Source organism: Chlamydotis macqueenii, chromosome Z, assembly GCF_036417535.1.
Source record: "Chlamydotis macqueenii isolate bChlMac1 chromosome Z, bChlMac1.mat, whole genome shotgun sequence".
NCBI classification, from domain to species: domain Eukaryota; kingdom Metazoa; phylum Chordata; class Aves; order Otidiformes; family Otididae; genus Chlamydotis; species Chlamydotis macqueenii.
Window position 1 is genome coordinate 37865203 of NC_141593.1, and position 22951 is coordinate 37888153.

Here is a 22951-nt window from a genome sequence, read left to right on the forward strand (position 1 = left end):
TTGGCTTTCCTAAGTGGATCCCTAGCTACTTGGACAATCACTCTGTATTCCTCCCAGGCTACCTGTCCTTGCTTCCACCCTCTGCAGGCTTCCTTTCCGTGTTTGAGTTTGTCCGGGAACTCCTTGCTCATCCATGCAGGCCTCCTGCTGTTTTTGCCTGACTTCCTCTTTGTCGCTATCTACCTCGCTCCTGAGCTTGGAGGAGGTGATCCTTGAATATTAACTTTCTCGGGCCTCTTTTCCCTCCAGGGCCTTACCCCACAGCACTTTGCCCAGCAGATCCCTGAAGAGGCCAAAGTCTACTCTCCTATAGTCCAAAGCAGAGAGCTTGCCCTGAGGATCTTGAACTCCACCATCTCATGGTCGCTGCAGCCAAGGCTGCCCTTGAGCTCCACATTCCCCACCAGGCTCTCCTTGTTGGTGAGAACAAGGTCCAGCATAGCACCCCTCCTCGTTAGCTCCTTTGTCCCTTGGAGAAGTCCAATCTTTTGCATACTTACAAGGTTTAGGGATTCTTCTATTCAAACCTATCCATCACTTATTATAGCTGTCAGGTGATAATTCCATTCTGTAAGAGATCTGGTGTTTTTACAGCTGACAGGTGTTTGTGATTGGCCTGAGACTGAGAGGTATGCATTTTGTGTGTCTTATCCTAAATATGTGCACACACAGAGGCACGCGCACACAGATGTGTGCATAATGCAATGTATTTAGCTTCAGACAACTTAAAGTATGTAGAAGTGTTTCTACTTTATGGCCCCATACAGCAGTACTGGCAAACACCTACCCTGGCATCATTGAAATGGGCTCTTTGCAGGCTTGTGACTGGGAATGTTGATCAGCAGTCAGTGCTTCTTCATTCTGCATACAAGTATACAAAAGGTAAACACTTTCTCTTCCTGGACTCTGATTTTTCCAAAGGACATGCAGTGTTTTGTGTTGAAGAAAAACAAAAGCATTTGAAGAAGACATTTGAAGAGTTAGTTTAGTTCCATTATTTAACGAGAACAGAAAACATACCATTTGGAAAATTCACTTTTACAGCTATTTTTTTTTTTTGTGGAAGTGCATTGCATTAAGTGAAAATAATTTCTTAAAGGAGATGAAAGGTTTAACTCTAAATAATTTATGGAAAATAAGGATTTCCACAAATTAAATTGCATGAACATTTTGTTACAATTGTTATTCCTGAGGAATAACTTAGCATTATTTTTTACACAGGATTATATGACGAAGGATAATTGAAAGAGTGTCTTGATTATTAAAAAAACCCAACTTTTGGAAGGTCAGACACATACTAAAAGGAGTGCATGCAGTAATAACAGTACACCTGCTACTTATTTGCTACAGTTTCACTGTACATGAACACAATTTGCCCATCCATATTGACTGAGTCAATAACTGGAGACATACCTTTCATGGACAAACATAATATTATGTGTGAAATGGATGTCCAGTGCCACACCGATTTTATTTTTCAAACTGGGCATTTTTTCAGCTGAAATGTTTGAATTTCACATTAAACAATGATAAACTGCTTTCAATTTCAGCCAAAGTCCTTGACAAATGTAAATCCTCAGTTTGCATGTGCATTTTTGAAATGAGGTAAAGATTTATAGTTGCGTATGTTAGAAGGATTGTGCTCCTGGGCATTCAAATAAATTAATCTAAGGAAGAAGGAATAGAAACATAGAGATATGATCAAAGTGAAGATGAAACCACCTAATTCGTAGACCTAAGGGCTTCCTTTACTGTGATTTAGTGAGAAGGGCAAGTTAGGAACTGTCCAACCCATTTTGTGTCTATACAAACAAATCTCTGTCTTCAGTAAAGTATTATTCTGAATCTCAGTCCTGAAAGCTCTGAATTTCAGTCCTGCAAGTTGTGGCCTGAAGCTCGAGCTGTGCAGCGGAACTGCAGTCGCAGTCGCTGCTTGAATTCGTGCAGCTGCTCATTCCATCACAATCCCTGCGTACGGCAACCGATATTTTGTGGTGCAGTGGTTTGCATGCAGCATGCTGCAGTCCAAGCGAAATATTGGAAGAGAAGAATCTTAGTATATGTCTTAAGATTTCAGGCTGATTGAAGTTGATTTGCAGTTTATTATTTAGTCACTAGATGTCTCCATACTCTGTAAGCAAACACAGGCGATGCTTACTGGTAAACAAAGAAGAAGTCGCTAGAACTAAAGTTATGTGGGGCAGTGTTTATAGGAATAAATATGAGTTATCACTTGGTTTCCAGCTGTCTGGAATTTTCCCAAGGAAATAATTATGTTGGAAAACGCTGGCTGTATTTCCCGAACCGTTCAACTGAAAGCATCCCGAATCTGATCAGGGCTCCTCTTTTTTTTTTTTTTTTTTTTTTTTTTTTTAATGAGTTTGGCCCAGCCTCGGTGCACTGGAAACGGTGGGAGGTCCCAAACTTAAGAGAAGCCCGTTGTCAGATCTACATCAAAGCTAACAGCCTGGGAGGCTGACGTGCCCTGGAGCTCTGGGTCTCCAGCAAAGGTAAGGCGCGGAGCTGCACGGTCCCTCTGAGTTTCTACACCAGATTGATGTTCTTTGCTGTGGAACAGCTGCAGTCACTGGTTCCTTGAAATTCAAAGATTTTTTTTTTTAATTTTGGTTTCATATTACTCCAAATCAGACTTAAAAAAAAAACCAAAAAAAAACCAAAAAAACAAAAAAAAAAAAAACCAGAAACGGAATCAGATTTTCCAGCCAGGTCAGAGACTGCCCGGGCTGCGACTCTTGTAAGTAGCTCCCTTTCACCCGGTGACACCCTCCTCGCACCTCTCCGCTTTTTGCCGGTGCTGCCCCCGGCGCGGTTCCCCTGCCCCTCTCTGCTGTCCCGGCGGGGACTGCGCCTGGCGTCCTGCTCTTTACCTGCTCTCCTGCTGCGGGGACCCTTCACACCTCCCCTGGCACCACCTGTGCGCTTATAGTGTGGGCGGTGGGTTATTCGTTGTTGGTTTTTTTTGGTTGTTTTTTTTTTTTTTTTCTCCTTTCCTAAAAACGCGTCTAACGCTGCGTTTGGTATTTTAGCTGTAATTTAGCTTTTTTTTTCCACACCGCCCGGAGGAGAGCCGTGGGTCAGGGCACGGGTGGCAAGCGCCCCCGTGCCTGCTCCCAGCGCCCCAGCCCCGGCTGCTGCGGGAGGCGGCACCCGGCCCCTTCCCAGCGGGTGGGAGGGCCGGGCCGGGCCGGGCCGGGCCGGGGGCGCCGCTCCCCCGGGCAGGGCCGGTCCGGGGCGGGCAGCACGGCGCCGGGCGGTCCCGGCACGGTGTGAGGGCCGGCCCCGCTCCTCCTCCGGCACGGAGGCGGGGAGTAAGAGGGGAAGGCGGGGCGGTGGCAGTGGGGCGCAGCCGCCTCCTTTCGGGGCTGGGGATCGTCGCCCCGGGAGGCGGGGTGGGGGAGCTGCGGCCGCTGCCAATTGCGTAAGGGCGGCAGCCGGGGCGGGGAGCGGCGGGAGGTGGCGAGCAGCCGGGCGGCCTCCCGCCGTGTCCGGGGCGGGGAGCGCCATGCCGCCGCCCTGAGCGCGTCGCCGCGCTGGGCCCAGGTGAGTGCGTCCCCGGCTAAAGCCGGAGCTAGGGCTGGGGCTGGGGCCGCGGCGCTGCGGCCGGGCGGGACGGGACGGGGCTGCCGGCGCAGGGGAGCCGCCGAGGCGCGGGCCGGCCTGCACTGCTGCCCGGCCGGCGGCTGCAGTACCGGCCTCTTTTGTTCCCGGGGCTGGCGGGAGGGGAGAGAAGGAAGGAGGGGAGGAGAGGAGAGGAGGGAGTGGGGGCGGCGGGAGCCGGCGGCAGGGCGGGGAGGGCCGGGCCGGGCCGGGCCGGGCCGGCGGCGGGCGCAGCCGCGGCTGCCTGGAGGAGCCGCCTGCTCCGCCCGGGGCCGTGCGAGCGCGTCCGGGGCGCTGGGCGCGGGGGCGGCCCCCGTGCCCTCCGGCTCCGCGCCCCGGCCATGCCGGCAGGTGCGGGCTCGGCGCCCCTGGGCGGGGTGTGACGGCAGGTGCCGCGGCCGGGGGTGCGTGGCAGGAGCTCCCTCGCTTTTGTGAGCGCTCCCGGGGCCCCGCTGGGAAGCGGGGCTGGGCTCAGACCGTTCCCGTGGCGGTGACTTCGCTGGGACCCGTCCTGATGGGCATCCCCCAGCGCCTGGGTTTTTGTGGATTTTGCCTTTCCGGGGCCCGATAACGAGCAGCCTGCTTTCCTTGCCCCGAGGCATGGGAAAGAAGCAAGAGTGGGAGTTGTGTGTCTCAACCGTTCTAATAAAAGAGGGCGTGCGGTGGTGAATGCCCCGCGTTCGTGCTGCATCACAGCTCGGATGAGGGGTGTGTGCGGAAGATACTGCCCTAGTCTGTATTTTAAATGTGAGTTAGTGGCACGGATGCTTTGAAAGGGAGGAGATTTTATATTCCTGAGTAGTTATGAGAGCGAAGTAGTGCCTGGGGCTTGACAAAGGCAATGCAGTAAGGAAGATAAAGCAGCACTTCAGATTTTTGGGTGACATCAGTCAAGTTTTGATGAATGGCAGAAAAAGATTTCTAGCAGCTTATCTACATGACTGATGTGAAATGGCCCATGGGCAGCGGCAGGGAGGAGGGGAGGTTCATCTTTGTTCTTAGGAGTCTGTAGCCCTGGGAGCTGCTTTGTCTACATGGATCCTGCGCGCTGCCTGCGTGGATGTGAAGTCTGCCACATCAAGTTTGCTGTGCCAGCTCCTCCTGCTCTCTCCCTACTGATACAGCATCCAGGAGACTGTGTGCCAGGAGCTCGAGCTACGCAAAGTGTCTGGAAAAATAACAGTTTTGTGTAAAGCACAAGTAATGCCCTCAGCTATGAAAGCATTCAGGAAGAAGATAAAGAGGCAGGGGGTAAGGGGGAGGGAAGGCGAGGACTGCTGTGAGGTCCTTGCTAAAGTGAGATTTCAGAAGTGTCTTCTGAGATTTAGCATCTGATTTGAACAGTAGCTACTGTGTGTGCCGTTTTGAGGTGTGAATCGATATTTTTTTTCGGTGTTGGACTGTAGGGTTTTTTAAATTATGAACATTAACATTTTAGCCCCACAATATTTTCTGGGAAAAGTGGTGGTGAGGGCTGACTGGGAGCTTTTAACCTGTTCATCAGACTTGTTGCTAATTGGTGGAGACACTAAGCAGTAAAGAATGGTGACCCCTGTGTGGAAAAACTGTTGTTTGCAGCAGGCCCTGTAAAATCCACCAAAGGTTTCCCAGCCGTAACGGGTCCCATGACTGGAAGAGTTACCATTTGGTGCACAGTTCACATTTCTTGCAAGTTGACAAACCAGGGCATGGGCCAGAGGAACAAAAAGGTTGGTTTTATTTCCTCTATGACGTGAATATAAAAATAGGTACAGCACAGGGAGATCTACTAATCCTAGGAGCTTGAAGAACAAACTGTGGGACTTCGCCAGTTACTTTACAACTTGATTTATTTTTTTTTCCTAAAATCTCAGTTGATACCTACTTGAATAACTTGTACCTGAACAGAGGTTAGGAGGTTTTATTTCCTTGAGTAATGATAGAGTGCAGTGGGACAGGTGCTTTTCAGTCTAATTTAAGTACTTGAAAGCAACATTCTTACCACCAAAGATGCAGATAGATGCCTGCATACCTTGGACAGTCTGGATTAGAAATGTTCTTTAATTACAAATAACTTCTTAATTTGCTTTTAATACCAAGCACAGTTGTTAACTTCCTTTATCATATGTCCAGCACGTTGCAGAAAAATCTTTAATAACCTGGTTTAGACATACCATTTTTGTGCATTTCAGTCAGTTCAGCTCCTTGGTGTGGATGTCTTGTTTGCAGAAAATAAGCCGTGTTCTGCAAGTCATTATTTTTCCTTCACATGAAGAAAGAAAGATAAGTATTAGAAACATCAAGGGTGTTGTTCAGTGACTCAGTGATGCTTATTTTACCTGTTGTGTATGATGAGGTAGCCCTTGCTTCTATGCCCCTGGGAAGGCGCTGACCACTCTTTATGCTGGGGTCAGAGCTCCACCTCCTCTTTGTTCTGCCTTGCACAGGAGGTGGGGGGTGAGCTGGGGAGGAGAGGGAGCATATTCCCCAGTCTTTGCTCCTCCAGAGCTGTAGAGGTGCACCCCTGCGACCCCCACCCCACCACTAAAGAAGCTTCTCAGCTGATGGGCCACATCATGCATTTCTGCAAGGAAGCTGGCCCCACAGCGCTTGTGGCAACTCTATTCTTCACCTCCTGCGTGCTTGCACTGGTGATTTAAAAACTGCTGACAGAAATTGGTGGGAAGATTATGATCTAGTAAATCTCACTTTCTGTATATTAAAAAATTATATGATAGGAGCGTAGTCTGAAGTATATTGGTAGAGTTCATTCTTTGCATTGTCAAAGCAGTTCTGTAAAATCACCTACAGTATACATCAATACATGATTAAAATCTATATTCTAAATTTCAGTTTCTTGTTTGGAACCAAATCATGATTAGACTTGATCCATTCTCAGCTTATTTTTACTAAAAAGGATTTCATTACTGATTTAAGGGAGATATTTTTGGCAAGACAAATGGGAATGAATTGTTTATAGATGTGGGTGTAGATACCCACAGAAATATTTTCTTGGAATAGTAATACTGAGAAAGGAAATGGAGAGGGAGTGGAGAACTATATACCTTGAAGAAAGATGTGAGGGAGAAACGTGATGTACTTACCAATATGGAAAAGAAATACTGAAGACATTAAAGAATGCATGCTTTAGAACTTGTAACTGATTTTATTTCTTTGTTGTGAAGTACGTTAACAAAAGGGAATGTATTGTTAGCTCTTATATCTTTTTGGCACATGGGATTAAGAAGAAGGGGGGGCAGGGGTGGAAAAAAGTAGTGCAGTCATGCAAAATGACTTGCTATACCTGGCAGGGTATTGCAGGGCTTGGCTGTTGGGTGCAAAGTTCTTGGAGTTTCCTAGAAAGGAATTTACCACAGTAATCCAAAATATGAATGCAGCCACCAGCTCAGCAGAATGCATACTTAATGGTGGATTAGCAGGCTTTGTTTCGCTTTTTGAAGACTTGCTTCTGTTCTGAGATATCCCAAATATGCTGTTTGTGATTTTTGTAAAAGGGAAATTATGGAAAATGTTTTTTTCTTTTCTAAAATTGTACAAAGGTTTTGTGCCCTGTAAGTTAAATCACTGTATGTTATTCACCAGGCTCTCCACTTACGTAGTCCTGCGACTCCTCTGATACCTTCGAGCCATTCAGGATGTTGGCATCCAGATATGCAGTCAACTTATTTTGCGTTAGCTTAGGTGTAGAAACTCTTTTCACAAGACTGTTACTTTTCAAGCTTTGTACTGTCATGGGTTTAGCTGGTATGTGCCCTGCCCTTCTGCTGGAGGCCACTATTACTACAGCAAAATGAAAACTGTTCGTATGTTTTAGCTATCATGTGTCAGTCTGGCACATTAATTTAAGCCACCAAGTAAAGGTGTATTTTGTGCTGATAATGTCGACAGACAATTGCAGCAGCTGAGCTGAGTGGGGAGTTTGGCTGTTATAGGAGATGATTTTGGAAAAGTAGGGGCAGAAGATGACCGCTGAATGAGAACATAAAGCGTAGTAGAAGAATGACCACATCATATCAGACAAAGTGTCCATCCAGGCAATTACCTGATGTCTGACAGTGATGAGTATTAGATTTCTGGTAAAGATAATACATAATGATACTGCTTCCAGCCTCCAACAGTTTACAGTTCAGGGACTTCCTAAGCTTGAGGCAGTAATGCAACAATCCTTGACTGACTTATCTTCTCTGACCTTGTTGCTCTTTGAATCTGCGTAAATTCTTAAAGTCCATAGCATCCAGTACTGAGTCAGGTTCAGAAATCTCTTTGTCTGCCTTTTTCTTTTTCTTCTTGGAAAAGACATGAACAGTCATTTGTATTCTCAGCACTACTTCTAACTGTATGAACCTGTGTCATATCCTCTCTCTTAGTCATCCTTCTCCAGGATGAAGAATCCTTTGGGGGTTCAAACAGCTAAGGGGTGCTGATGTCACAGTTGTTTGCTCAGTGGTTGTGATTTGGAGCTCTTAGCTTAATTATCTTTTAATGCAAACTCATTTAACTTGGCTCATACAAATGCAAGAGAACTCTAAAGGAATGTGGGTGTGCAGCTACAGGGATTCAGCTTCTCAAACAGCATCGTTTTCTTTGTGGCTGATGCATAATTAAAAACTGAAGAGGCAATCCTTCAAGTAAGCAGAATAAGGAGTGACATATCATTTACAGAAACTTGAGTTGGACTAAAAAAAAAACCAAAACTTGAGAGCTATACCTGAGAAGAAAACTAGGCTGAGGACCAAGAACCAGGATGAAGAAGACAGAAATGCATATACTGATATGGAAGAGAGCATGTTATGCTACCGATGCATGTTTTAAATATAATTTGAACATGACAAACCCACTCATTATTAAGTGATTCTACCAAGACGCTCGGAGTTTCTTGGAGTATTTATCCTTGTATCTGTTAACCAAAGCTAAATACAGGATTTGACTCTTTTCTTCACTGCCTGTTATATTCTGTAATGCCATATATGCTTATAATGTATTTATGAGAGCTTTTCTAATTTAGTGAGACTAAAATAGCTATCTGATCTCACTTTCCTCCTCTTGAATGGATTACAGGCAAGAACCCTGTTTTGTCAGTGTCTCGAGGCAGTACCAGAACTGAGCTTTACTTCTCTCTTCTCTGAAGTGTATTACCTTACATAGAAAATTTTTCTGCAGAGAAGTCCTAAGCTGTAGTTGTTTTGGATGGGATATGCATTCTTCTAGAGACTGCAGATATCTGTAGATACCACTTCTTCTTATAATCAATAGGAGAAGCAGTTTAAGAAAACTTCCCCCCCTTTTTAGGTTTTTCCCCTACCATCATCTTCAGGTTCTCTAAGGTGAATGCTCCAAATCCGTTACTTTCATGTGGAAGTTGTTGACTTAAACAGAGCTATTTATTTGCTTAAAAGTAGGCTTGTACTCAAATGCATCGCAGAGCTGAGAGAGACCAAAGTGTTCTGTAAACTAACCCTCACAATGTCCCTGTGAGGCTAGTGACCACTTTTTTTTCTCATGTTACAGGCTTGCGACCCAAATAAGATGTGACTCACACAGCAAGCTAATGGCAGATGCGTAATTAAAATGGAAGTTTCCACTCTTGATCTCTTATGCGAGTTATTAAATCTTTCATTTCTGAAAATGAGAGAAACAATAAAAAAAAAATATTCCATTCATGCTCCCTATTTCAGCACACGTGCCATATTTCCTAGTGTGCTGTCTTGGATCCTCTGTATTTAAGTGATTGGTTGATTCACTTGTATGCAAAGAAACAAATGGTTTCAGAATAATTTCCTCCAGCAGAACCTGCTATTGTTTTAACAATGAATGAAAAACAGAATAGAATTCCCCAATTGTAAGTTATTTTTAAAGAATAACTGTGTCAAAAAGAAACAAAGGGGGAAAAATTGAAGTCACTGGAAGTGTCCGGCATCGTTTTAGATACACAGACCACGGTTCAGTGCTGTGGCTTCTGGCTTATATTTCTTTGTTTCAGTGGGCAAGGTCTGAAGATGTTACAAACGTTATTAGAGCAGACTGAAAATAGCAGTGTCTTGAGGTCAGTTAAGAACACTTGAGTGCTTGCAGGATAATGTTTGGCATCCAAGAACTGGAAAATACCAACACATGCCTGCAGTTTCTGCAATAAGACACATCTCTGCAGAACTACACAAATCCCTAAATTTTGTACATGAACTTTCTGAGAAGTTAGATATTTAATGTGCTGCATCAAATGCTTTCCTGACAATTACGTAAGTGAAACCAAGTGACTGCTGCAGAGCTCATTCGCACAAACTGGGGGTGAAGAACAAAAGCCCACTTGTCATTAGAGGGGGGACCCATTTTTCTTTTGCAAAACCCCACTTTGCCTCTGATCTTTCAGCCTCATCCTGAACGGAGGTCTATCAAACGCCTTCGGAAGAGGCTAGAAACTAAACTTATGGCTCTCTCTGTAAGCCATGAACCTCAGAGTGGCGTTGCTTGATGTGCTATGATTTTGTACTTGTTCCCACAGACAAACTCGTATTGCATAGTCTACAAATTACCTGTCTCCTTCCCTTGGGAAGCCATCTTCTCATCACACTCTCCCCCCTGCCTCAGCATCATTTCTGATCCATATAAAATGACTAAATTGTTTTGCCTATCACCTAAATGTATGTAATTAAACTTTTCCTACTCATATATGTAGATCTGAAATTCACTTCTGACCTGGAGAGAGACTTGTGCGCTCAAAAGATTTCATTAAACCAGCTGATGAAGATTACTTCTATCTGCAGACTTTGTCTTATACTGTAAATGTTATGCATGCTTGCACTTCACTCTATTGATCTGTGGTACTTTGGAAAGACTTGTTTTGGGAAATGTGGTCCTCAGCTCAAGTAGTTTCCAGTGGTTGCGTATCATGCAATTTTGTGCGTTTTCTGTGTGCCAAAAAATTCAGTAAAAATTAGTAGTTGCTATACAGGAAATTCAGAAAATATGGTGCAGTGTAACTTATTTTGGACAAAGTTTTATAATTCTTACCATATTTGTATCACTAATTCTTGCTGACTGTGGCTGTTTGTCCTCTGGCTTTCTTCTAAAACTGCTGGGCAAGAGAGAAGACAGTGGCAGGATGCAGTGAACGGTGTATGTGATTGAAGATGTCTAAAGTTTCTACACTTTTTAAAGTCAGCTGGGATTTTTCAGGCTGTTATAAATGTTATTGTGATTTCCAGCAGTTACTTAACTGCATTAATGTGTTTTACTGTGCACATATTCTTTCCAACTTTCACACATATGGCTGGAAAGTAGGTTCCTGCAAACATGCTGTCTGTTATCATAGTGAGTAGGTGCAGTTTCAAAACAAGGCAGTGGAGGAAAATGTGGAACCAGATAGGAAGGGATGTAGGCACCTCGTATATCTACTGGCAACCATTAGTTTTCTTAATGGTGAGGTTAATGTTTGTCAAAGTGGGAACTTCTAAGGCACTGGAAACATTGTCCTGAAATTAGTGTCTCCGTTGTAGCTGACCAGCTTGGAGGCTTGTAAAAGTGTGCGTAGAGGAGTTTGCTTCACACTGCATCCTGTTCAGTAATTGTAGCTACTTAGGAGCTTTTTAATGCTGACTTCTTCTCCCTTTCCCTTCTCTTGGGTTTCTCACTGCCCTTTGATCTCATACCAGACAAGCGGCTGTGCCAGGAAAGCGGCAGTAACCAATGTGGTACTGTATCGCATGAGGAAATATTTTTCTTGATGTGTGTGGTTTTCCCCCACCCTTCCTCACTCCTTTCCTTAGTGGCAATTATACACTCTGAGATTAAGTGGTGTGGTAATAGGTCAGCACTACAGCTGGTGGTGTTCGATAGCCTAGAGCAACAGAAGTGGGGTTTCTTCTAGTTTCTCTTTTCTTTTTAAGACCCATGAACTATGCATCCTTAAAATATGCTTTAAGGGAAGCGTTAATTTCTTTGCACTGTGTGGAGGTAAAGGTACTTTTGAGAAGGTGCAAGGGTGTGGGAGTTTTCTAGTGAGTTTGATGTGTTTTGTTATGCTGAGCATTTGACAGCAGAAGAGTGTGAAATATCTTGGTATATTTCTCACGTTTTGGGTGGTGTCAGGTGATGTTTTGAATTACCTAGTGAAAGAATACCATTCCTTTCCAGGAAACCAGTCCTGAACTGAGTAACAGATAAGCATGACGCTTGCTTCTGAGTGCACGCTTATGTCGCAGGAGGTTTAGATGTTATCCCACAGTTGTACAGTGCATATGTTTCTGGTTTCTGCCAATGTGGAACAATGTGGGCTTGTATGAGTGTGTAGCAGTGGCACAAGTTAAAAGTGGTGAAGGAATACGTGAGGAGACTGGAGATGTTGCAGCCTGTTCAGTGGCTCATTGCTGTCTGACTGCTGGGGTTTGCTGTCTGCACAGCTCAGGTGCTCTGTTGACAGAGCCAGACTTGTAGGTAATCAGTGTTTTTACTTAGATGCTGTGCAAAATAAACTTTTTTTTTTAAGGTGGTATAAGCTGAGTTGGCTGATGTGATGAGTACGAGAAGTACTTGCTTGCTTACGTTGTGGGAAGGGATGCATAAGCAGAAATCTGGATTATGTGGAGTAGCACTGCTCTTCCAGAAGAGTGCCGTGCAGGTAGAGTAGCCTTCTAGCAGTTGGGTGTGAATGGGTACATAGTGGGCTGAAGCATCTGAGATGCTCTAGCCGAAGCTGTGCATTGGAAGCCTTCCTGGTTCTGGTGAGCTGGAACCATGTACTTACGTGTGGCCCTGACTAAAAGCTGTGATGTGTAATGGATTTTAAAATATTGCATAATATTCTATTGAAGGCTGAAGGGCAAGAAGTTTGGGAATATTGAGCTAGCAGCCTGTCTGAATGGCATGGCAAATAACAGATTTGTACAGATTGACTTCTGTATTCTGTAGGTAGTTGGTTGTATATTGTACAAGAACTTCACTTTTACTGAAATCACTCTGAAGCAAGCTATAAAGTAGGTACTGCATCACTCTGTATACTACAGTACAGTTGTAAAAGTGGTGATGTTCTTGTCTGGGACTGCACCATTGGGAGGAGATGCCCAGATCATAAGCTCCTTTAGGAGACCTCCTACTTCTGCGGAATTAGGACATCCTGGTGGCAGGAGCCAGTCCTCTCTAGTGTTTTCAGTTGGAAACAGTCTCCTGGGCCCATGAGATCAACCTTTTTTTTTTTTTTTTTTTTTTTTTTTTTTTTAAGAGGAACACAACATAGGCACAGGTCAAATGGAAATGGCAAACCTTGGGTGGAGAAAGGAAAAGTGTTATGTGGAAAAATTTCAGGTGCATGGGAACTTGCAAAGGAATGTGGCATTTCAATAGTTCAAGGCAGATTTTCATCTCCCCTGGCCTTTCACTCAAACTGAATTTGTGCAACCGAATAACCGGGCCCTCTAGCCATATACCCAATTGCTGCACTTGCATTTCTGTGATGCTTATCTGAAGACTTCCACAGAGTGGAAAGAAACAAGTCTATAATTTGAATCATATTATCAATGTGTCTTAATTTTAAAGAAAAGCCAGTAGCTCCTCTGTGGTATAGAAAATATCCTTCTTTCAGCTAAAGAATTTCGAATAACACCAGAGGAAGGCAGGAAGTGTTGAAATGGTTACTCCTGTTGTAATGGAAAACAATATAGCAAATCTTCCGATTGTGCTAAGTATCTCCTTATGGCTTTGTTTTGTTATTTTTGGTTTGTGATGGGTAAGTCAGTGATTCCGCATTCTCTTTTCCACCCGTCCTTGGGGTGACCCGTGTTTGCACTTGAGTGGGATAGTCGGAAAACAGTTTGCAGAATGAGGCTTACAAACAAGGCAGAATGTTTTTTACTAAAAAAAAAAAAAAAAAAATGCTTGAAATCTAACACAAGTGTTTTCAGTGTCTTATAATGAATTACTTTTTTCTTTAAAAGGCTAGCAGTACTTCAAGTGGCCTTAGGCAAAAATGTGGTAAAATTACTTTGTGAAAGTAAATTAAGTTTTGCGTAACCATTCTGGATTTAGTTGACATAGCTGATATAGTTAACAAACTTGTTAACTCTTTGTATCATGTTATAATGAATATTTCATAGTCATTTTGTCAGTGTGATCGATAAATGCCATATCTGAAAACTTTTTAACCAAGCTGGGAGTTCAAACCATAAAAAAAAATCTAAATGCCAGATCAGATTTCTTTAAATTTTGAATCAAAAAGTTACTTCAGTACTTGTTTCAGCTGAACATAAATACTGTCTTTGAATTAGTTGAGAAGCTCCTTCTCTACTCAGCTTTTAACACCACTTCTAAAATGTAGAAATGATTGAGTTTTCACTGCTGAAAGATGACTAGTTCAATGTAAAAGCACATGTGGAGAGCAAGCTGTTCGACAGTGCTCCTATCACAGTTGCACAGTTAAGTTTGAGAGCAGAGGATTAGCTTTGTGAAATAGTTTCTCAAGAAACAGAAAGGAGAAGGGTGAAAATCAATTTGGTACAACGAACAGGTGTGAGAAACACTGCTGGAGGACTTGGCATAATTTTTGCACTCCGAGATGGCTACTCCAGTTAATGTTTCAGTGCCTTTATTGTCGTTGTGCGTACATCTGGAGATGCATTGTCTCCCATGAAAGGGTAATCCAGCCTGTTCAATAACAGCTCTTTTGCCTTGATACAGTGCAGTATCAGATTTTGCAGCATGTGAGACAAAAGACTCCTTTGCTACTTTGCAGAATAAGGTTACAGTTGTCACATTTCTCCTTCACCAGCGTGCCTGGCACTTCAGAGTATAGCTCAGACTCCCCTTTGTTAATGAAAGAGAAAGAGGATCTTTATGGTCTTCCGTTATTGTTAGTTTTTATTTTCATAATTCATGTTGCCATTTAATACACATGGCTTAGGCATAACTCCCCTTCAGGATTTAGTTTAGAAAGTTAGGTTTCAGTTAACTGAAACTTGAGTAGCCTTCTCAAAAAATCCCATCCCTAAGAGAGGGATAAAAAAAACCCAAAACAAAACAAAAAAGCAACCAAAAAAAACCCCAACAACAACAACGAAACCCAAACAAACCATGCCAGCTTTGTAAATGCTCCAAACAACACAGTTGACCAGAAAGCCTGAGCAAACAGTCAAATGTGGTTTTGCATCTCTTCAAGCAAACTAGAAGAGTGTGGTAAGTCTAGAACTGCTCGTGCAAATGGGCCAGGCAATGATGTTTTTGGTAGGCTTTACTTGTTGCTTGCTTCAGAAAAAGACAGAAACAATACTAGTAACCAAAGTAAAAATAGCACTGACTCCTGGGTGATAGGTACAGAGACCTGGAGCAGTCATGTTGCTTTCAGGCTTTGTGTCCAAACCCAGGTGTCTCAGCAACAAGAAAAACTATGAGGTTTGCTGAACAAGATGCAGGTGACTTTCTTACAGGACCATTCCTGATGCACCTTTACTAGTAACCGAATCCAACTAGCAACTGTGAGGAAAATTAAGAGTTTATGGGCTCCATATACCTCATCTAATTAAGTGTTGACTAAGTTGCATCAGAATGAATAGAAATTAAATTGTGTTTGGTATTTTACTGCATCCAATGTGGAAGAAAGGCTTGTCTCTTTCAGCTTCTTTTCCATAAAGGAAAACAATGAAGAGTTTGTTCAGCTTCTGCGTGCCGAAGAAATACATTTAAGCATTCTTTGCATAACTGTGGGGAAGAAAGGGTTGCTAGCTTTTTCATTGTTCAGCTTGTTTCTTAATCACATAATACAAGTTAACTGTGAAAACAACTCTGTGAAAAATACCTAGTGGAGCTACAAAGAAGTGGTCTGTGCTGTACTGTGTTCCTATACTGGATGCTTTTGAGTTTAATTTTGTTGAAGGTATATATGCTGTTGCTTCAAGCTGTTATACCATGGCAAATGACCAGTAGCAACAAAGTGACTGATAGTTTCTAGAGAGCCACAGTTTCAGTGGCTCCTCTTCTTGAGGAGGCATGGGACTTAAAATAGTTTGTTTCTTTTTTTCTTTTATGTATTGTACTCTGCATTCTGAAAGCCTGTCTCTTATTTTTTTTTCCCTGTGTGTGTGTTCCAGTGACTTTATAACATGCAAGACACTGATGCCAGGGGGAGCTCCCCTGCTTTCCTCCGGCCTCAAAACGGGAGCAGTCACAGGTCTTCGGGGTACGTCCCCGGGAGAATTGCCCCTCTCCGTCCTCCACCGCCTTTACAGAGCCATGCTGCAGCCGAATTTACCTCCGCAAGACAAGAAGCCCGGACAAGGCTACCGTCCTTACCAGTGGATCAGCACCGCCGCCAGGCAGAAGCCAGCAGGCATAAAAATACTCTCATTTGCTTTGCCATTTCTAGCATTTCACTTTTTGTTGCACTGGGGATTTTTTTGGGAATAGCTTCAAAATATGCTCCAGATGGTAAGTTCTTCTGCAAATGGAATCATCCTACAAGTTACGGTCCCTGTGAATGTAACTCAGTAGTTCAGCATCAATGTTAAAAGCTAAGGGCAGAAATAGGATGCTTGCTGCAATCTTAACATGGAGAAAAGCAATATTTGGGGGCTAAGATCAGCCCCTCTTTCTGTTATCAATGTTATTTTTGTGTGTTTTTACTGTGAATGGTTTGATTTACTTAGATGAGGCAAAAATTCATAGCAGTAAATAAAGACTGCTGGTAAGGGGGAAAGAGAGAAGTGTAATTATTTTTGTCTATTGAAGAAGCTGTCTGATGTGTTCACAAATTGCAAACAAAATGAAATCCTGTCCATTTAAACACTAAGTAAGGAAGGTAGTAAAAGAGTGTTGGAGTAAAAACGTTTTAAAATCTGCAAAAATGTATGCCAAGACTATGTGTTTGCTTTGTTTATGCACAAATTGGGCAGGGACCTTTTTGATCTATTAGCCCTGTTTTTTTGGTTTTTTTTTTTTTTTCTTTCAACTCATCTTAGAAAACTGGACAGCTTTTGTGGAATTTGGAAAACCTCCTAAATGTGTCAGTGGTTATAAAGAGTGAGCAGGTGATGTGATTAACTGCTGATCACTACGTATACATCCCTCTGGCCAAATACTGCTAGGAGTTGCTATGAGGTGTGCTTTGGCGTGTGGGTTGGGTTGGGTTTTTTTGGTTTTTTTTTTTGTGTTTTTGGTTTTTTTTTTTTTGTTAAGTAGAAGTCAGGTTGCTAAAAGCTAAACAGGGTTTTGAATTGAAACTGTTAGCTCTTTTAACACAACAGACTTAGACTTCTCAGTGGTTTTTGGCATGGTAAGTAAAAAGATTCTGTTTCCAAAGTCAGTGCAACATGGGCTGAACAAATTAGATAATCAAGTGAAGATTTCAGATGACAGTACAAAATGAATGTTCGTGTCTAACCAGAGCGCTTTTGGTAGTATCTTGCTGAGATCTCTTCTCAGGTGAAGTTACTGAGTTTTCCTAATAATTATGAAGGAAAATAAAAAAAAAAAAAAACTGAGGAAGTGGTAAATGGAAAGTTATTGCTGTGTTGTGATCCAGATCACTGGTAACAGGGGTACATACCTGCTGTAAGTAGTTTGGTTACAGCCAAGTTCAAGAGAAGGCTGAAGGTTGATTTAGGCAGTACTTTGGGGGTCAGGGGAAGGGGGAACCTTTCCGCTTTGATAGCAAGACTTTAACTTCAAATTAACTAAAAGTTGTAGATTTTGATAATGGCTTTAGTAGAAGTGGAGTGTTATCGTGTGCTGTGAGGTGTGTAAATTGGTAGTCCATTTATGCTTTAAAAGCTGGTAATGTGAAGGAGATGACTTGCCTTTTTAAAAAATGTGAGTGGCTTTGGGATGGTTTTGCTTCATCCGCAGTAGCTCATTTCCGGGGGCATTGAGTTGTGCGGATTTTTGTGCACTGAATGCGTGGTCAGCATGGGGTTGATGGATCACTGGGGATACTGAGAATGTTGCAGGAAGTGTTGCTGTGATTTAATAGATGGGGTTCTTTTTGTCTAGAATAATGACTTCTGTAAGGGCTAAGAGTAACTCAAGGTTGTGATTGCTTTCCTTCAAAGTCCCACTGCTTCCCGATGGAAGGCCAGGCCAATTTTCAGCATTAATTGTTACGCTTTGTCTTTCTGAAGTTTCCTTCAGTTATCCTTTAAAAAAAAAAAACCCAACACGTGCCCACAGAATCCTTTGGAAGCCCTGACATGAGAAGCTCCTAGAGGCACGAAGGAAAGTCTGGCTGAAATTTTGCTCTTGCAGTATTGTTGTTGCAGCAACTCCCCAGAAGTTTCCTGGCAGACTGGAACGTTAATGGGCTCGGCTCCGGCCTAGCGCATGTGGTGCTGTGGCCAAGGACACCCGTTCCAGCTAGGTGTCTTGTTCTTCAGGCTGACTGGAAGTCCATATTGTCAGTACTTTTAACGGCTGCTAAAAAGGCAGCGTAAGCAATGTGAGACTGAGCAGTGATTACGTGTAAATCCTAAACCTCCGGCGTACCTTCCCCAAAGGGAAAATGATACTTGTTTGTGTTTCTGTTCCTGGCCTGTCAGCTGGTTTCTTTTTTCCTCCTTGCTTTTATCTTCCTGTCATCATCTTTTTTTTTTTTTTCTTTTCTTTTCCAAGGAGTTCTGAACACTGGAGATCAGGGAGAGCACTGGAAATGCAATTTCCTTCCTGGTTTCCAAGGCCTTGCACTGCAAGGTCAGGATGACAAGCTGGGAAGGCTTTTGAGGGAAAAGTTCTGCTTGGCCTTTGCAACTCTTGGCTGGAGCTTGCCCAGGGTAAACAGGATCCTTAGAAAATTCAGCTGTCAAACTGTGATAAACTTCTGCTGAGTATAATATAACACTGATAACTTTTTCCCAGAGGCCTTAAAAACTTCAGACTTGGTGGCTAAGCAGGTAGAAAGCCACTATTTAACTACATCTTGAGGACTGTTTCCTGCCTTTTTTCCTGCCAGATTTCATATCCTTGCTCCAGCACATGGAAGTTTCTAGAATTATTTTCTTTTTTTTCTCCACTATGGCAAAAATAGCACTTCATCCCCCCACAGTTCTATTAGAAGCAACTAAACCTTAAGGAGAGCTGACCCGTTTTTACAGAAACGCTCTGAAGCAGGGGCTTAACTTGAATAATTTTCAACATGAGTGGTTAAGTTTGGCAATGCCATAACTGCCTAATGTTTTCTGGTCATTTCTGTTTAAATTTAACCTTAACAGTAGAGGCATTGACTGTGGTGTGTAAAATCTAATCAGTAATTTTGGAGGTAACATATGGTGAAGTACTAAATGTTTGATGTTTCACTGCACCCCACTGCAGTTGCTAAGGAAGGATTTTGAAATACTGCTGAGCATGTCTGATCTGCTTGCCAAAAAGTTGATCCATCGTGCTTCAGAAGCACGCTTGCTTTACAGGGGTGCCTGTTTCTGATGCCGATGGCTTCCTTGCTGGATTGTCATGTACAGTATGTTTAATTTTTGTTTCTGAGTTATTGTGCTATTTCTCTTCTTTCTACTCAACAGAAAATTTACAGTTGCCAGGTCTTGTCTTCTGTGAATCACACTAAGCAGAAATCTTCAGCTTGCTGACTCATGGTTTCCTCACATTGCCCTTTCCTACCAGCCAGGAAATACTGTTTCTTCACAGTGCTTGCGTGTGTGGTGTCTGGGGGGAGGGGTTTAGTGACTCTGCATGAGTCAGGCAATAGGCTTGCATTTATCCGGTGAGTGCCCAGCAGTCTCGCTGATCGCAATGCTTCTTGCTTTTTGGCTTTCCCTCATGTGTTCAATTTTATTTTCTAAATGCTGTCTTCTTAGGATTCCCCCACAACATTTTCTTTTATTTTTATTTTTATATTACTCTTGGATGCCTTTTGCTCATATGCAGTTCTGCTAATTTTTTCCCACTGGTAGTCAAATCTTGGTTTATGTGGTTTTCCTGACTTGGAAAGGATTTGAAATGTGGAGAGTAACACCAAAGAAAAAACATTTTTGTCAGCAAAACTAAGGCTGGTTTCTGTTAAACTTGTGGATAGGTCTTGCTTTCTTTAGATTTTGTAAGAATGGGCTATTGCTAATAGCTCTTTGCCCTCAAAGTTGCATTGCAGATGTGTGGGTGTTTTTCTCCAGGAGATGTGAAAAGGCTATTTTGACTGTACTCTCAGTTGGGCTGCTAACCTGTTTGTTTTGGCATCTTTTTGATTGTCTTTTGCTTAAGAAGAATATTTTTCAGTCTGACTTTTATTTTGGTAAGAAAATCCAAGGAATATACTTCCCATTTGTGTTTCTGTAGTATGTCTATGCTGCTGTATTACTCGGCTGCTTCATAGGCTAAAGATGTGCGTATCGTAAATACTATATTGCTGTAACTTCATCTGAAATCACACAACCCTGTCACTTCTTGCTGCTACGTCTCCTTTTCTGGCCTCATAGTATGGTGTTATGGCCTGTGTCGTGCCAGACGTTCAGCAGGGTTTCAGCAAGGGTTGCATGTGTCTCTGCACTCGCATGGTTTGTAGCCTGATATTTAGGCTGACTTCCTAAGGAGTGCAAGCCGTAAGTTTAGACTCAAATGTCTTGTATCCCAGGAAAACTACTCTAACCAGTAAGGTATTATATTAAATATACTAAGGATACCTCGTCCTTCTTTATCCCTTACCTGCAAATCTACACTGAAAGAAGTGATTTGAATGCTTAAAAGCAAGAAGCGGTCGGCCTTTCTCACACAAGGAGAGACCTTGAGGGAGGTGAGATATTTAGATGCCTTACAACCATGTTTAGTTGGCCTGGGTAGTTGGCCTAGGATATCCAGCACTCAGCGTGACTACTGTGGATGTGAATGCTTCCTGCTTACCTCTCCTCATCTACTGCAGGTGATATAGAAACTTTCAAACCCCATCTGATTTTTTTGAGATTATCTGTTTTCAACGGTATGTATTGACAGTTCAGTCTGTGATCATGAGTAGTTTAATTTAGTATAAGAATGTCTTCCCATGTTTGAGAGTTTATCGACCTTTCAGGTAACTTTTTCGTTGCTCAGATACAGACAGTAGCATCAGAAGTTGCAGTATTGAAACCATGGAAGGAGGTGGGAATCCTTTGTGCGTGGCTGACTGCCTTCCTTGTGTTCATCCTAATGCTGCCTTGATTCATGTGATGACACTTGTTTTGTAAAAGCTGAATCTCGCGTTGTATTGCAGAGAATTGTCCCGATCAGAATCCTCGTCTTAAAAACTGGAGCCCTGGCAAAGATCCTGAAAAGAGAGTTTTTATCAAAAAAGGGGATTTGTTTCGTCTGAACTCAGACGCTACAGTGCACTCTATAGTTATACAGGACGGAGGTATGAAATAGCTGGATGAACATTGTGCTTCAATTTACCGCATGGTTTTTATTTTTGTGGTTACATGAAAAATGTGTTGGAATTCTGCGTTGCAACTTATTGACCAGTTTACCTGGCTTTTACTTTTCAGCCTGCTACCAGGCCAGGAATATAATTAAAAAGATATATGAACACTGTAGAGTGTTTTCAGTTGAGCATTGACCTGGTTTTCTGTAGGACGTACTGAAACAAGACTTGGGTAGCAGCCTGATGGTGACTGTGCTATGTTAGTAATTCTACGAAAATAGCAGAAAAAAAAATTAGAAATAAAGCTACCAAATACTTAGAAGGATATATCACAATTGGTAGGAGTTACTTTCTCAAATATGCTTAAACATATATAAGACCGTAACAGCTTAATTCATGGGTGTTCAAAATAAATCTGTAATTTTTCTGTTGTTCCTATTGCAGAACTTGGTTCTTTGAGAGTATCTGAATTTTGCTTTGACCTACAGAAATATATATATTTTTTTTTTTTCTTTTAGGGTTACTTGTTTTTGGTGATGATAAAGAAGGTTCTAAAAATATTACTTTGAGAACTCGATTTATCCTGATAAAGGATGGTGGAATGCTTCATGTTGGAGCAGAGAAATGCCGCTATAAATCCAAAGCAACTATTATTTTATATGGGAAGTCAAATGAAGGTGCTGATGTGCCAGAATTTGGCAAAAAATTTATTGGCGTGGGCCCTGGAGGAACGCTGGAGTTGCATGGGCACCAAAAGTTATCATGGACTCTTCTGTCAAAGACTATGTATTTCTCAGGGCTGGCCTATGGTCATTATACATTTAAAAAGAATTTTTCCCGAGGACTAAATGTGAGAGTGATCGATCAGGACACAGCAGAGATTTTGGAAGTGCTGAAGTTTGATACTCATGAATTTTCAGAAGACAGTTTGAAGCTCCAGAACTTACTGAAAAATGGAAGTCCTGGTCGCATTGTTGCTATTGCTGTAGGAGATTCAGCTGCTAAAAATCTACTGGAGGAAACCAGAGTGACTATTCAAAATCTTCTGGGAAGTAGGTTTGTCAGAGGATTGAGTTACAGGTAAGTAATTTATTTTTCCTTTTGTGCTAAGTAAAGATTAGATACAGATTCTGCCACCTGTGGGGGATTCGCTAAACTTTGACACTGTCCTTTCTTAAAGTCTTCAGAGGATTCTTGGTGTTATACGTAGTATCGCAGTAGTAGTATTCAGTGTGCAGTATTTTGAAAGAGCAGAGACTGATAGTTACAGGTATCTGTGGTAGACTTTATTTCTTAATTGCTCTCTTTCGCTGTTCTTTACAGAAATTAAAACTGGGTGCAGCGAGGAATTTTTTTCTTATTCAAATAGAGAGGTGGAAAACAGTTGCTAGGAGAAGCTTTTAATGCATATGACTTTTAGTTTGGAGGAGCAAGGAATGCCAGGCTAGAAACTGAATACAAGGAAGGAATACTAATCCTTTATATCAAACAGCATCTTATTCATACGTGTGTAGTGTTGAAATGAAAATACATTACCTGTCCACTGATTCTGCATAACTGATCTGTAAAAATATTTTCTTGTTGAAATGCGTTTGTAAAGTGTTTCTGCATCTTTTGACCATTCTTTTTGGTTGGTCAGGGTTTGGATGGTGGGACAGCAGGAGAGGTGTAATAGGAATTACTAAAACAGGAAGCGTACACTGTGGGGCTGTTCATTTAGTTGCTGCAAATGACTTTGTCCTGAACAGGGTTAGCAATGTAAGTGAAAGGGACACCAGGTCTTTTAACTAACTGTGAGTCCATTTTTCATCTTCTGTTAAGATGGTGATGAATAACCTGTTTCTGTTTTCCAAGACATCAGTCCTTTAGTTTTTCCGTTCTCTTCTTAGCCCTCAACATCTGGATTCCAGTTAGCTTCTTCCCTCCGCTTGGGCAGAAGTGGGCTGGGGCGTCTGTCAGGGTGACGTGTTCTTGGTTCATGTAAGAGGCACGTTCATGTCAGTAGCTGTGTAAGCATGTGGTCATGGG

At 42.6% G+C, this 22951-nt stretch overlaps 1 protein-coding gene across 3 annotated transcripts in view; it reads left to right on the top strand.

Annotated features, from left to right (window-relative positions):
* The first annotated feature begins 2461 nt into the window (after positions 1–2461).
* Positions 2462–22951, top strand: part of CEMIP2 (cell migration inducing hyaluronidase 2) — a 48990-nt gene continuing 28500 nt past the window's right edge. Inside the window, exons 1-4 of one of the 3 annotated variants that reach the window (XM_086770782.1) lie at positions 2462–2510; positions 15690–16026; positions 20777–20917; positions 21442–22003. In XM_086770782.1, coding sequence (XP_086626908.1) covers positions 15702–16026; positions 20777–20917; positions 21442–22003 — 1028 coding nt within the window. In that variant the 5' untranslated portion in view covers positions 2462–2510; positions 15690–15701. Of the gene's footprint in view, positions 2511–2703; positions 2756–3488; positions 3562–15689; positions 16027–20776; positions 20918–21441; positions 22004–22951 lie in introns of those variants that run through there. The other 2 variants (XM_086770786.1, XM_086770785.1) reach the window with 2 other exon arrangements.